We start from the raw sequence: 15,385 nt of genomic DNA on the forward strand, positions 1-15,385 counted from the left end.
AAAACGGAGCAGAATCCTGGTACCGACAACTTCTACTTGTCGCTGTATGTGACGTATATCACGTTTTTACGCTAAATTGATTTTGATAGAGGTATTTTTTCGATTTTTTTTTATTTATTTTTTATCTTTAGGATAAATGTTAAGTTCGAATGGAACAATTGAAGCAAAACGAAAGTTTTAAAACTTAAATATGAAAGGTAGACTCCAAATCAGTCGTTTTAATGGAATAAGTGGGTGTGTTATTTCAATTTTCACTAACGTTTGATTTTGCCAGGACTGGCGTTTCCCCGTTATTAGACACAATGACAAAAAGACGGATGTCAAACTACACGTTAAAGTCGGGGATCGTTCAGTTCGAGGACATGGACAGTAGCGGGGTCAGTTCCTGGAGTAGGAGAAGTCGGGACATTGGAAGTGATGGGAATAGCACGATGGAAACCTACCTGGACCTTAACCAGAGTGATGTGTTGGGACAGAATTACCAAACACATCCCGGAATAAACAACTGGATTCTGTCAAAACCTCCAAAAGAACCACCTGTGGATTACGATCTAAAGGTAAGACAGTCATTCCCTCCCACCACCAAAAAGAACCATTTTTATGAAAGTTTTTTCATTGATGATAATTTGAATGTTTCACATTGATAATACAATAAACTGTTTGTATATATTTAAAATTTCAGTACAATTAACCATATAAAAAGTTTAGGTTACGAATGCAATAAAACCATATAAAGTTTTAGGTTACAAATACGATAAACCATATAAAAGTTTTAGGTTACAAATACGATAAATCATATAAAAGTTTTGAGTTACAAATACGATAAACCATATAAAAGTTTAAGGTTACAAATACGATAAACCATATACAAGTTTTAGGTTACAAATACGATAAACCATATAAAAGTTTTGGGTTACAAATACGATAAACCATTTAAAAGTTTTAGGTTACAAATACGATAAACCATATAAATGTTTTAGGTTACAAATACGATAAACCATATAAAAGTTTTAGGTTACAAAAATGATAAACCACTTGATTGTTTAACGTTGCTAATGCAACAACCTGTTTGTACATCTTACATTTTCAATTCAAAAATATGTATTTTTTACATTGAAAATGCAAAAAGTACATCAAACCCTCTATATATCAACCATATCAACGTTTCATAATACAATCAACCATATCAACGTTTCATAATACAATCAACCATTTGAATATTTTACATTTCAATTCAATAAACGCATATCAAAGTTTTATATCGTTATCACGATATATCACATAGTTACATAGTTAATACGATAATCCCGAGCAAATATAAAGCCGGAGAATTATCGCGGATAACATCTTGTTTAGCGTTCACCTGTGACATCATTTTTTCTGTAACTTTCAAAGTGTGTCAACAATCCTTGTGTTACTTTCACATAATGTCAAATTCTTGTGTAATTTTCACCTGTGTCAACATTTCTTGTGAAATTTTGACCTTTTTCTCATGAATTCCTTTGTAACTTTCTAATGTGTCGTCAATTCTTGAGTACATTACAAAGTGCCGCATCAATTCTTGTGTACCTTTAAACTGTGTCATCAATTCCTGTGTACCTTTCTTAATTAACCAAGTCCAAATAACAATTATAAAAGATATTTAACAAGTTTGCTGGTTCACAGAAGATACTAGTAGTAAGCATTTTTATTGAAGTATTAATCTTCAAAATCTCGAAGCTTTGGGTCTGACCTGTTTAGCTATCCCTACCCCCTGGAACCATTCTCTTTACACCTACCCATGCTCCAAGACTGTTTTGCATAACCGATCCCTAGGCCAAGACTGTTTTACAACCCGTACCCCGGGCCATCCCTATCCTGGTGCCCCGGTCGTTAAATTCACTACCTTACCCCTTTGTCCAGACTGTTTTACACCCCGTACCCCGGGCCATCCCTATCCTGGTGCCCCGGTCATTAAATTCGCTACCTTACCCCTTTGTCCAGACTGTTTTACACCCCGTACCCGGATCATCCCTATCCTGGTGCCCCGGTCGTCAAATTCACTACCTTACCCCTTTGTCCAGACTGTTTTACAACCCGTACCCCGGGCCATCCCTATCCTGGTGCCCCGGTCGTTAAATTCACTACCTTATCCCTGGGTCAAGACTGTTTTACCCCCTACCTCGGGCCCGGATCGTTTAACAGTACCTATCCTGGTGCCCCGGTCGTTTTTCACTACCTTACCAGGGGGTTTAGCCTGGTTTGATTTCCCTGCCCCTGGGACCAGACTGTTTTTTACTACCTACCCCTTACAGTTACTCTGTAAACTAACTAACCCGGTATCGTGTAACCTTACATTGCGGTGTAAACATATGTTAGACAGTTTAAAAGGCTGAAGAGACGTTCCGATATATATACTAAATGGATTTCGGGTACTCACCCTTTTCGTACGAGTGATTCAGTGATGGCGGCAATCATTTTAAAGAAAAATCTAATGAAAACATGACTCACATTAGATATTAGTATATATATAAAGTTCCCTTTACGTAAGCAATGCTGATGTTGTTAGACGCCAAGCACCCAATCTATAATCATTAAATGTTAGTGATTCAACCATAACACCCAAATACTGATATAAATGCTCCTATTCCTATAATTGAATGTTCTAAATAAATGTATAAATAAGCAAATATTTCTACTGTTATCACTATGGTAATATCAAACTTGACTGTGATGTATGTTTTTGCTTTGTATACCTTTCACGATCATGGGAAAATACGGTATGCCGGCGACTGGTTTCTAAAATCACTTGAATTTTGGGAGAGATTTATTAACGCTGGAATTTGGGGTGAGATACGACATCGATTTTGAAATATATATAGAGGTCGCGGTTCCTTAACTTCTTATTTACCATATAGAGGTCGTGGGTCATATAACTTCGTATTTACCATATAGAGGTCGCGGTTCCTTACTTCGTATTTAACATATAGAGGTCGGTGTTTCTTACATTGTATTTAATATATAGAGGTCGAGGTTACATACATTGTATTTAATATAAAGAGGTCGAAGTTACATACATTGTATTTAATAGAAAGAGGTCGAGGTTACATACATTGTATTTAATGTATAGAGGCCGTGGTTCCTAACTTCATTTCTTACTTTTACTGGTCGTGGTTCCTTACTTCGTATTTAACATATAGAGGTCGAGGTTACATACATTGTATTTAATGTATAGAGGCCGTGGTTCCTAATCTCTTTTTAACTTATACTGGTCGTGGTTCCCTACTTAGTGTTTAACATATAGAGGTCGAGGTTTCTTACATTGTATTTAATATATCGAAGTCGAGGTTACATAGATCGTATTTAACATATGGAGGTCGAAGTTACATACATTGTATTTAATGTATAGAGGCCGTTGTTCCTTACTTCGTATTTAACATATAGAGGTCGGGGTTTCTTACTTCGTATTTAACATATAGATGTCGTTGTTCCTTATTTCGTATTTAACATATAGATGTCGTGGTTCCTTATTTCGTATTTAACATATAGATGTCGTGGTTCCTTATTTCGTATTTAACATATAGATGTCGTGGTTCCTTATTTCGTATTTAACATATAGATGTCGTGGTTCCTTATTTCGTATTTAACATATAGATGTCGTGGTTCCTTATTTCGTATTTAACATATAGATGTCGTGGTTCCTTATTTCGTATTTAACATATAGATGTCGTGGTTCCTTATTTCGTATTTAACATATAGATGTCGTGGTTCCTTATTTCGTATTTAACATATAGATGTCGTGGTTCCTTATTTCGTATTTAACATATAGATGTCGTGGTTCCTTATTTCGTATTTAACATATAGATGTCGTGGTTCCTTATTTCGTATTTAACATATAGAGGTCTTGGTTCCCTACGTCGTATTTACCATATTAGAGGTCGGGGTTCCTTACTTCGTATTTAACATATAGAGGTCGTGGTTTCTTACCTCGTATTTTACATATATAGGTCGTGGTTCCTTACTTCGTATTTAACACTTATAGGTCGTGGTTCCTAACTTCATTTCTATCTTGTACTGGTCTTGGTTCCTAACCTCGTATTTACCATATTGATGTCGTGGTTCCTAACTTCATTTCTAACTTCTAATATTCGTCGTTCTTTACTTCGTATTTAAAGTACAGATAGTATGCTTCTTTACTTCATATTTGGACATATTAATGTCTTTATCATTTCGTTTTTTTAGTGACTAAGTTACGTTATATTGATTCTTTCTTATTGGACCATGAATATCCGAGGTTTCGTTCTGACATTGAGCTGACCTTAGATATATGCTATTTTTTCATCTTTGTTATTTAAACACCATTTAAAGCTAGTTAACTTCTCTTTCTTCAGTGTTAACACATACAAGCCTCAACTGGTGATCGATGTAATATCTCACAGGTGATTCTCGGTTTTTTTATTTCTGATTTTGTATTTGTTTTACAGATACTGGCGTGCTTGTGTATTGACGATGTGGTACATTTGTTTCTGTTTAATTCAGCCACAATCCTTTACAGCTTATGACAATAACTTCTTTTGACATTAGCTTCGTTGTCAGTATATATCACTGACTGTCTCTAGTAACACATGGGACCTGTTCGTGTATGCGGAAAACCCGGTTCGTCTGTTTTTAAATGTATTTTTTTAGTAAAAATCCTGGCGGACCTGCAAAAGTTTATGCAGGCCTTGCAAGCGTCTGTCAAGGCTTGCCTGAAAACAGCAACTGATTGCCTGGTCCGACCTAATTTTATGAACGAACAACTCTGGTCCAACTAGTTCAGTCGCGATAAATGAAAGCGGCCCAGAGCCCATATTCATGAAATCATTCTCATGCTCAAGCATGGATTCGAGCTCAAACCATCTTTCTTGCAATTTGTTTAAATCATGTACATTTTAATACACATTTGATTTTATGATACACGAAAAGATTATGTTAAATCAATGTTTTTGTTGTTTGTATGATATACACAATTAAAAAAATAGTATCTTAAATATTATGCATTTTTTCAAAAAGAAAGAAAAAGTATCTCCGACTAGTTTCGCGCAAATACAAACATGCTTAATTTCCATAAACGTTAGTTAATTATTTTAAGTACATTGATTGTCTCCAAAGTTCTTCCAAAACATTGATAAAATGTTATGGTTTATTATTCATTATTGGAACAAGAAATGTGGCTTGATCCCAGACTAAGTTTGAGTATGAGAACGGGTCTCATGAATACGGGCACTGATGTTTACATACACGCTTGACAAAACACAACTTCAGCTTTATGGTCGTTAAGAAACGCAGAATGTTGACTTATCTCTCTTATATTTTTATATTTTAAAGGAGGAATGAAGCGTGGCCTGTGTATCACTGTAAACAGTTGTTGTATTTTACTAGCGTCAATGATTTGCTTGTAATATGTCAAAAAGGAAACCCCATCAGTAAAAACTAAATGAAAACCAAATGAAAATCGTTAAAAATACAGAAATGCTCAAGTCTATTACTGGTAATGACAACACTAAATTTTATGTTAATCACATTATTGCTGTGATAAAGCTGGAAATCACATTTTTTGATGTGATAACTGATATTCACGTTTGATCAAACAAATGAGTTTTTGAAATTGTCAAAACAACAGTTAATATATATATAATTTACTTTTATTGTCTGAGTAAATGCTAAAAATCGCTCTTCTCTACACACAAACGTGTATTAGATACCCGAATATCAGTACACTCAAAGTGACTCACGTTTGTGGTTAAGCAGTTTTGCATTTGCGCGGAACTAGTCGAAACATTTGTATTAACATACTATTTTAATTGCGTTTTTATCATACAAACAATCTACATCAAAAACATTGATTTAACGTAATTATTTTGATTGTTTTCACAAGCGTGTATCATTAAATCAGTTTGATATACATTGCACTGAATAATAATATCATAATCCATATCTTGAGTTATAAGTATTAGATAGCTAATAAAATGGGTATTACCAAATCTGCATTCAAGGTCCGGACACATTATACCGCACTGTCTCCACGTAAGGGCAACGTCTGCTCTCAAAGTAGGTACCGTCATAGGCACTGTGTCAGGTATTTAAACTTGTAAAATATGAAATAGTAGTCCCTAACCTACAGCTTCCCTATTCTACAGCTTCCCTACCCTACAGCTTCCCTACTCTACAGCTTCCCTACCCTACAGCTTCCCTACTCTACAGCTTCCCTACCCTACCCTACAGCTTCCCTACTCTACAGCTTCCCTACAGCTTCCCTACTTTACAGCTTCCCTACCCTACCTTACAGCTTCCCTACAGCTTCCCTACTCTACAGCTTCCCTACCCTACAGCTTCCCTACAGCTTCCCTTCCCTACAGCTTCCATACAGCTTCCCTACCCTACAGCTTCCCTACTCTACAGCTTCCCTACTCTACAGCTTCCCTACAGCTTCCCTACCCTACAGCTTCCTTACTCTACAGCTTCCCTACCCTACAGCTTCCCTACTCTACAGCTTCCCTACTCTACAGCTTCCCTACCCTACCTTACAGCTTCCCTACTCTACAGCTTCCCTACAGCTTCCCTACTCTACAGCTTCCCTACCCTACAGTTTCCCTACTCTACAATATTGAATATAGAAGGGAAGGGAAGACTATTTCATATTTTTGCATGTTTACACACCTGAATAGTGTCTGTGTAGCTGGGTCTTCCCTACCACCCTAGTTACAACTGTGTCAATATAGCAGAGTCTTCCCTAACCTAGTTACAACAGTGTCAATATAGCAGGGTCTTCCCTACCCAAGCTACAACAGTGTCAATATAGCAGGGTCTTCTTTACCCTAGCTACAACAGTGTCAATATTGCAGAGTCTTCCCTACCCTAGCTACAACTGTGTCAGTATAGCAGGGTCTTCCCTACCCAAGCTACAACAGTGTCAATATAGCAGGGTCTTCCCTACCACCCAAGCTAAAACTGTGTCAGTATAACAGGGTCTTCCCTACCCTAGCTACAACAGTGTCAATATTGCAGGGTCTTCCCTACCCTAACTACAATTGTGTCAGTATAGCAGGGTCTCCCCTACCCTAGCTACAACAGTGTCAATATTGCAGGGTCTTCCCTACCCTAGCTACAACTGTGTCAGTATAGCAGGGTCTTCCCTACCCAAGCTACAACAGTGTCAATATAGCAGGGTACACCATAACTTAGTTACAACTGGGTCAGTACAACAGGGTCTTCCCTACCCTAGCTACAACAGTGTCAATATAGCAGGGTCTTCCCTACTCTAGCTACAACAGTGTCAATATAGAAGGATCTTCCCTAAGGTAGCTACAACAGTGTCAATATAGCAGGGTCTTCCCTAAGGTAGCTACAACAGTGTCAATATAGCAGGGTCTTCCATAAGCTAGCTACACCTGTGTCTGTGTAGCAAGGTCTTCCCTACCATAGCTACAACTGTGTTAATATAGCAGGGTCTTCCCTACCCTAGCTACAACAGTGTCAATATAGAAGGGTCTTCCCTAAGGTAGCTACAACAGTGTCAATATAGCAGGGTCTTCCCTAAGGTAGCTACAACAGTGTCAATATAGCAGGGTCTTCCCTAACCTAGCTACAACTGTGTCAATATAGCAGAGTCTTCCCTAACCTAGCTACAACAGTGTCAATATAGCAGGGTCTTTATCCCCTAGCTACAACAGTGTCAATATAGCAGGGTCTTCCTTACCCTACCTACAACAGTGTCAATATAGCAGGGTCTTCCCTAACCTAGCTACAACTGTGTCAATATAACAGAGTCTTCCCTAACCTAGCTACAACTGTGTCAGTATAGCAGGGTCTTCCCTACCCTAGTTACAACTGGGTCAGTACAACAGGGTCTTCCCTACCCTAGCTATATCTCTGCCAATATAGCACAGTAAGGAACACAATCACATATTTTTAGCTCACTAGGTCCGAAGGACCAATGTGAGCTTATGCCGTCATCGTCCGTCGTCCGCCGTCAACTTTTTATTTAAAACACCAGAGAGGATTTCAACCAAATTTAGTCCGAGGCACCAATAGGGATGCGCAATCATTTCTTAAATAAATGAGGTTGGTTTGACCCCTGAGGCCAGGGGGCGGGGCCCTGAAGGGGAACTAAGCTTTTTTGCTTCAAAACGCATCTCCTCCTAAACACCAAAGAGGATTTCAATCAAATTTATTCTAAAGCATCACTAGGAGAGGGCAATCGTTTCTTAAATAAATGAGGTTGGTTCGACCCCTGAGGCCAGGGGGGCGGGGCCCTGAAGGGGAACTTAGCTAAATTTGCTTTAAATCGCATCTCCTCCCAAACGCCAGAGAGGATTTCAACCAAATTTAGTCTGAAGCATCACTAGGGGAGGACAATCATTTCTTAAATAAATAAGGTTGGTTCGACCACTGAGGCCAGGGGGCGGGGCCCTGAAGGGGAACTTAGCTAAATTTGCTTTAAATCGCATCTCCTCCCAAACGCCAGAGAGGATTTCAACCAAATTTAGTCTGAAGCATCACTAGGGGAGGACAATCATTTCTTAAATAAATAAGGTTGGTTCGACCACTGAGGCCAGGGGGCGGGGCCCTGAANGTCATTTCCAAGACCGGGCCCCAAAGAGGAAAATTATCTAATATTTTGCTTTCAGACGCTAGTATCCCCTAATTGCCTAAGTGGATTGTACAAAATTTGGTCAAAAACATTATTGAGGAAGAACAAACATTTCTTAATTGAACGAGGTTGATCTGACCCCTGCGGTCCTAAAAAATGGTACAGCTAGGTTATCATATTCTATGGTGTAGTTTTCATAAATTGTTAAAAATTGGTTTCTAGGTTTATAAAAGGTTACAGTTGAATGAAAATTGAAGTATTTTCTAATCACACCCTGTAATATGACATATTACTTATTTCAAAATCTGTTAACATGGCAACTCAATGGAGGCCTCTGATTAGTTGAAAGTCAGATATTGTGGTCCCAGTTGGGTTAGAACATAGATCTTGTCTGGTTTTGAGGAAATTTCATATAAAGATGTACTAATGCATTCAGTTGTAATGACTTAAATATAAAACCAGGTGTGCGATACAAGTCCAATGGACCTCTTGTTCACATTTACATACCAGATGTAGGTGCCTCTGGCACATCAGTATACCGCATTGTCAACATGTAAGGACAAAACCCCAAAATACCTGCTAAAACCGCTAACGTTACTTCCCCGAACAGCACTATAGCAGACATCACATACATATCTTTACAAATCCTGGAGAGAGAGGTTTTCGGTGTTCGAATGCTATTGTTTGAAATTTATTGAAGTTGACTTTCGTTCACAATTTCGTTTGATTGTTCAAAAAAATACAAAAAAAACCAAAGTGGATTGGCCACGCAGTAAATTGACCAATCCTCTGTCATTGTTTTACACTGACAGAGGCTGACGACTGTTTGTCAGGGTTTTATTTTAAAAGTTGACGGTTTGATGTCTCTTGTGCAGGTAAAAGGCTACTGGTCCTTAAATGAAAGGCTAACAGTTAGAGTTATTCTTTGTCATTTTATAGGTACGACCTGCAGCGTCAAATGATACCAAGAAATCTGCAATGGAATTACTTTCTGGGTTTGCAGAAAGGACATCCATGGTAGGAGTGGCGTATATTCATACGTCCGTGCTTCATATGGCTAAGTTAATATGGACAGTGCTGCTTCTAGCTGCCGTTGGTGCTATGCTATTCCATCTCGTGTTCCTCTGCCAACAATACTATTCGTGGCCAAAACAGACCAAGATTACCATACAGTTCAGCAACCTTCCACCGCCCGCCATCACCATTTGTAACGCGAATCCAATCAGAAAGTCTCAGCTATCTCTCGCGTCTAAAAGTCTCAAGAATCTTATCAGTAGTACCCATCCAAACAAATACAAAAAGGAGTGTGTGGACATAATATCAGGTGCTAGTGATGACGTAACAGCTTCATCAGTAGGTGGTGTAGGAGGAGGTAGTGGTATGGGAACCGTTAATGGCAGTTCTGGAAGTGGTGGTAATGGAGGTACCGGCGGGTCTGTTACAAACGGAAGTAGTATTGGAGGAAGAGGAAAGGGCAAAGGTACCGGAAGTGTTACTGGTGATGGATCAGGAGTTGTTACAACAGCCAGTAGTACTGGAGGTAGCGGAGGAAGTGCTGGAGATGTGGCAGGAGTTAGTACTACCGGAAGTGATGATGGCTTAGGAGGTACTAGCACCGGAAATAGTATAGGAGGTCAAAGAGGTAATGGTGGAAAAGGAAAAGGAGGAGATGGATCAGGTGGTGGGAATACCGGAAATATCACTGAAACTAGTGGAGGACGTGGTGGTACTGGAGGAAGTACTGATGACAGGGCAGATGGCAGTACAACAGTAGTAAGTACTGTTGTTAGCGGAGGAAGTGGTGGTAGTGGAGGTGGTGATGGTGGAACAGTAGGTGGTACTACTGTAAGTAGTACCGGAGGTAGAGGAGGAGGACGTGGCGGTGGAGGAAGTACAGGAGGTGATGCCGGAAGTGGCACGACCGGAAGTAGCACAGGAGGTAATGGAGGAAGCGGTGTTTCTGGAGGTAATTTAGGTGGTGGAACAACCGGAAATAGTAACGGTGGTAAAGGAGGTGGTGGAACCGGAAGTGATGGTACCGGGACTGCTTCTAGAAATGGCAGCAGAAGTGGTGGTAACGGCGGTGGTGGTGGTGGTACTGATCCTGGTACTGGAGATACCGGAGACATGACAGGAAGTGCTGTACGTAGACTTTTAATATATTCCAATATACATATGTTCATATCACAATTATAGGGACCAAATTGGCCTACTACCCCGTTTAAAACACTTGACACTCTTTAGTTGTTCCGAGGACTTTCAAACCCTTACAAACAAAATCCCAATTGATTTATAACTAACCAACATTTCCACGTACAAAAAAGGAAGTTCTCGTTTTTATTTTTGATCTATTTTGTTTTCATCAGATACATTTTTGATGATACCGAGATCCAAAATATATTATTGATTTTTAATGTTGAACATTTATATTTTCATTTCCTTTTTATTTTCTAACCTGTTAAAACTTTGAAAAAATATTATATCCAATAGATTATTAATTGCTTTACAAGCATAAAAGGTGTACATTGTATCTATCTAACGTCCTTTCAGGCAAGGACACGAAGGTTTGTGGAAGACCTAACGGCTTTAAACCTTACTGACAGAAACGAGAACCCTATCGCTGACGACGATGACCCACTCGCAGCCCTCATGACCACTTTCAAGCATCTTTACATGAGCGAATCCAGGTTTGCCTTATTTATATGTATTCATGTTTTTAAGACCGACGTCGCCCATATGAAAAAAACAAAAAGAAGATGACTAGCACTATTCTTATAACACAGGCAAGTGTGTATATTTAGGCCAGACCAGTCATCCATACCGAAAATACATGTGTAACAGGAAAAGGCATAGATTGATAGTTTTCAGATATTGACATACTTGGCATCCACTATAAATTCTGAGGACATGGACAATTTTAAATCGACGAGTTGATGATACTTGAAGTTGAATAGACAAGACACATGTCTTCGACTTCCGGTGATTCCTGTTGAATTACAGATTAAGAATGATGTTGAGATACTTACAACATGAAACATTCTGGTCTAGTTAAAAGTCCTCCGGATTGTTAAATATAATAAGAAATGACAAAAGCGTTTCTTAGTACCCTCTTGTACTGGAAATTTAACTTTCCCTGATGATCCTCTACTAGGACGTAAGAATTGTACCTGCTGCCCCCAATTGCATGATCGTACGAGGCGACTAAATTTGTGACCTTATCTCTATTTCCTTTCTAAACAACTTTCTTCTTCCTAATGTCTCCCTCGACAATACGTTCGCCCCTGTGAGGAAGGCTTTGGGCTCTGTCCCCTGGCCAAGACATACCAAAGTCTTTAAAAATGGTAGTCTCTACTCCTGCTTAACGCTCAGCAAATTAGGAGTGGGGCGGCTGGTTCGCCCGTTGTCGGTATAATGTGACCGGGTGGGGCGTCCTGCTGGGGGTCTTCAGCAGTATGTTTCAGTGAGGTAGCACTATAAAGTCGGCATCAGTTCCGCGCTATCACAAGGAGACAAACACGGACATATCACAGCCTCACAAAATACACACACATACACTACACGCATGCATCTTGCACACAGGGGAGGCCGTCCTTAAATGACCTTAGCTGTTGATAGGACGTTAAACAAAACAAAACAAAATTAGGGAACTTCTAAGAAACTCTTTTGTCATTTCTTTAATATCTGACCATCACAAAGACTTGGAATACGTAATAACGACAGTGCAGGTAAAGGATTTTGTCTTTCATGGCAATTCGCCCAATTTTTAAAAAACAGAACATGTGTGTATATATATATATATTGTTATTCTAAGCCAATATTTATGTCAACATTTTGAAAGCTTCGTAAAACTTCATTAAAAAAAAAAAAAAAAAAAAATTGAGATCGATTTCTCTTTGTGTTGCTATCACCTTGATTTCTTTTGTCTTATTGTATTACGTTTGAGCTTCAATGCTGTCTGTTGGCGATACAGTTCGGTTAGGTTTTCCTTCATCTCCGTTCTATTTTACAGAGATATCAGGTATAAAATGGGACATCAACTTCAGTCCATGTTACTCCAGTGCTCGATCAACGGCAGAAAATGTTCTAGTAGGTAAGATTCAGGTCCAGTTAATTTCTTCATAAATTTTCAAAATAAATCCCCTTTCTTCGAGGATTAAACTCATAGAACAATAATCGATATACATATTAATATCAACTTTATTTCATTCCACATTAAGCTGCATGACACCACATAACATACACAGTACAGAGGATATATATATTTATTGGTTTTATTTGTAATTTACACCATGACAATTACCTGAATAAAGAATCACTAAATACTAGTATCTAATATAGCATAAACAACTTTTGTAATATTGATACCTGTATTACCCAAACCTTTTAAAGTATTTAAAACTTGTCAACAACCTTGTTTTTTTTACTATTGATAACTCTATAAACTAAACATTACAATGTATATAACAATATCAATATAACTATATGATTTAAAAATAGATAAATTCTTTTAAGATATTGAAACCTGTAGCAACAAAACATTTTTTTTAATAATGATACCTTAATACGATAATTAAAAAGGATTAAATGTCCATGTGAAGGATATAACGACCGACTAAAAAATGCTGCTTTCACCCTTCACAGGGCTCTTCAGCCAAACATTTTAAAACAATTGATAACGTTATCGACCAAATATCTTTATGACCAAATTTTTTAAAATATTGATATCTATATAACCTAAATCTTAAATATATTGACATCTGTATAACTCACATCCTTAATGATATTGATATCTGTATAACATTAATCCTTAATGATATTGATATTTGTATAACCCAAATCTTTAATAATATTGATATCTGTATATACTAAATATTTGATGATATTGATATCTTATATAACCTTAATCCTTAATGATATTGATATTTGTATAACCCAAATCTTTAATAATATTGATATCTGTATATACTAAATATTTGATGATATTGATATTTGTATAACCTTAATATTTAATGATATTGATATCTGTATAACCTAAATATCTAATGATATTGATATCTGTTTAACATTAATCCCTTATGATATTGATATCTGTATAACCTAAATATTTAATGATATTAATATATGTATAACCTTAATCCTTAATGATATTGATATCTGTATAACCTTAATCCTTAATGATATTGATATCTGTATAACCTAAATATTTAATGATATTGGTATCTGTATAACCTAAATATTTAATGATATTGATATCTGTATAACCTTAATCCTTAATGATATTGATATCTGTATAACCTAAATCCTTAATGATATCGATATCTGTATAACCCACATCCTTAATGATATTGATATCTGTATAACCTTATTTTTTAATAATATTGAAATCTGTATAACCCACATCCTTAATTATCTTGATATCTGTATAACCTAAATTTATGATTATATGAATATCTGTATAACCCAAATCTTTAATGATATTGATATCTGTATAACCTAAATCTTTAATGATATTGATTTCTGTATAACCTAAATCTTTAATGATATGGATATCTGTATAACCTAAATTTTTGATGATATTTGATATCTGTATAACCCACATCCTTAATGATATTGATATCTGTATAACCCAATTCTTCAATAATATTGATATCTGTATAAACTAAATCCTTAATCATATTGATATCTGTATAACCCAAATCTTTAATCATATTGATATTTGTATAATCTAAATCTTTAATCATATTGATATTTGTATAACCTAAATCTTAAATAATATTGATTTCTGTATAACCTATTTTTTTAATGATATTGACATCTGTATAACCCACATCCTTAATGATGTTGATATCTGTATAACCTTACTCCTTAATGATATTGATATCTGTATAACCCACATCCTTAATGATGTTGATATCTGTATAACCTTTCTCCGTAATGATATTGATATCTGTATAATCTAAATCCTTAATGATATTGATATCGATATAACCTAAATCCTTAATGATCTTGATATCTATATAACCTAAATCCTTAATGATCTTGATATCTATATAACCTAAATCCTTAATGATCTTGATATCTATATAACCTAAATCTTTAATGATATTGATATCTATATAAACTAAATCCTTAATGATATTGATATCTGTTTAACCTAAATCCTTAATGATATTAATATCTGTATAACCCACATCCCTAATGATATTGATATCTGTAAATTCTAAATCCTTAATGATATTGATATCTGTATAACCCACATCCTTAATGATATTGATATCTGTATAACCTACATCCTTAATGATATTGATATCTGTATAACCTAAAACCTTAATGATATTGATATCTGTATAACCTAAATCCTTAATGATATTAATATCTGTATAACCCACATCCTTAATGATATTGATATCTGTAAATTCTAAACCCTTAATGATATTGATATCTGTATAACCCACATCCTTAATGATATTGATATCTGTATAACACACATCCTTAATGATATTGATATCTGTATAACTCAAATTTTTAATGATATTGATATCTATATAACCTAAATCCTCAATGATATTGATATCTGTATAACCTAAATCCTTAGTGATATTGATATCTATCTAACCCACATCCTTTATGTTATTGATATCTGTATAACCTAAATCCTTAATGATATTGATATCTGTATAACCTAAATTTGAAATGATATTGATATCTGTATAACCAAAATCCTTAATGATATTGATATCTATATAACCTAAATCTTTAATGATATTGATATCT

General features: G+C 36.3%; 2 protein-coding genes across 2 annotated transcripts in view; both read left to right on the plus strand.

Moving 5' to 3' along the window:
- Nucleotides 1-302: 302 nt before the first annotated feature.
- LOC110461547 (glycine-rich cell wall structural protein-like) lies at nt 303-11,235 on the plus strand. Its single transcript, XM_021515061.1, has 3 exons — nt 303-557; nt 9,551-10,753; nt 11,215-11,235. The coding sequence occupies exons 1-3, from the start codon at nt 303-305 to the stop codon at nt 11,233-11,235; spliced, it is 1,479 nt and encodes a 492-aa protein (XP_021370736.1).
- Nucleotides 11,236-15,385, plus strand: part of LOC110461569 (FMRFamide-activated amiloride-sensitive sodium channel-like) — a 25,555-nt gene continuing 21,405 nt past the window's right edge. Inside the window, exons 1-2 of the mRNA XM_021515090.1 lie at nt 11,236-11,298; nt 12,621-12,701. Coding sequence (XP_021370765.1) covers nt 11,261-11,298; nt 12,621-12,701 — 119 coding nt within the window. The 5' untranslated portion in view covers nt 11,236-11,260. The remainder of the gene's footprint in view (nt 11,299-12,620; nt 12,702-15,385) is intronic.

Source organism: Mizuhopecten yessoensis, unplaced genomic scaffold, assembly GCF_002113885.1.
Source record: "Mizuhopecten yessoensis strain PY_sf001 unplaced genomic scaffold, ASM211388v2 scaffold10635, whole genome shotgun sequence".
NCBI lineage: Eukaryota > Metazoa > Mollusca > Bivalvia > Pectinida > Pectinidae > Mizuhopecten > Mizuhopecten yessoensis.

What these genes read in the sequence shown, in the direction of transcription:
- LOC110461547 (XM_021515061.1), top strand. Translation starts at nt 303, where the DNA reads ATGACAAAAAGACGGATGTCAAACTACACGTTAAAGTCGGGGATCGTT. An exon ending in CTGTGGATTACGATCTAAAG is followed by an intron (nt 558 to 9,550) that starts GTAAGACAGTCA and finishes GTCATTTTATAG; the next exon opens with GTACGACCTGCAGCGTCAAA. An exon ending in GAGACATGACAGGAAGTGCT is followed by an intron (nt 10,754 to 11,214) that starts GTACGTAGACTT and finishes CCTTACTGACAG; the next exon opens with AAACGAGAACCCTATCGCTG.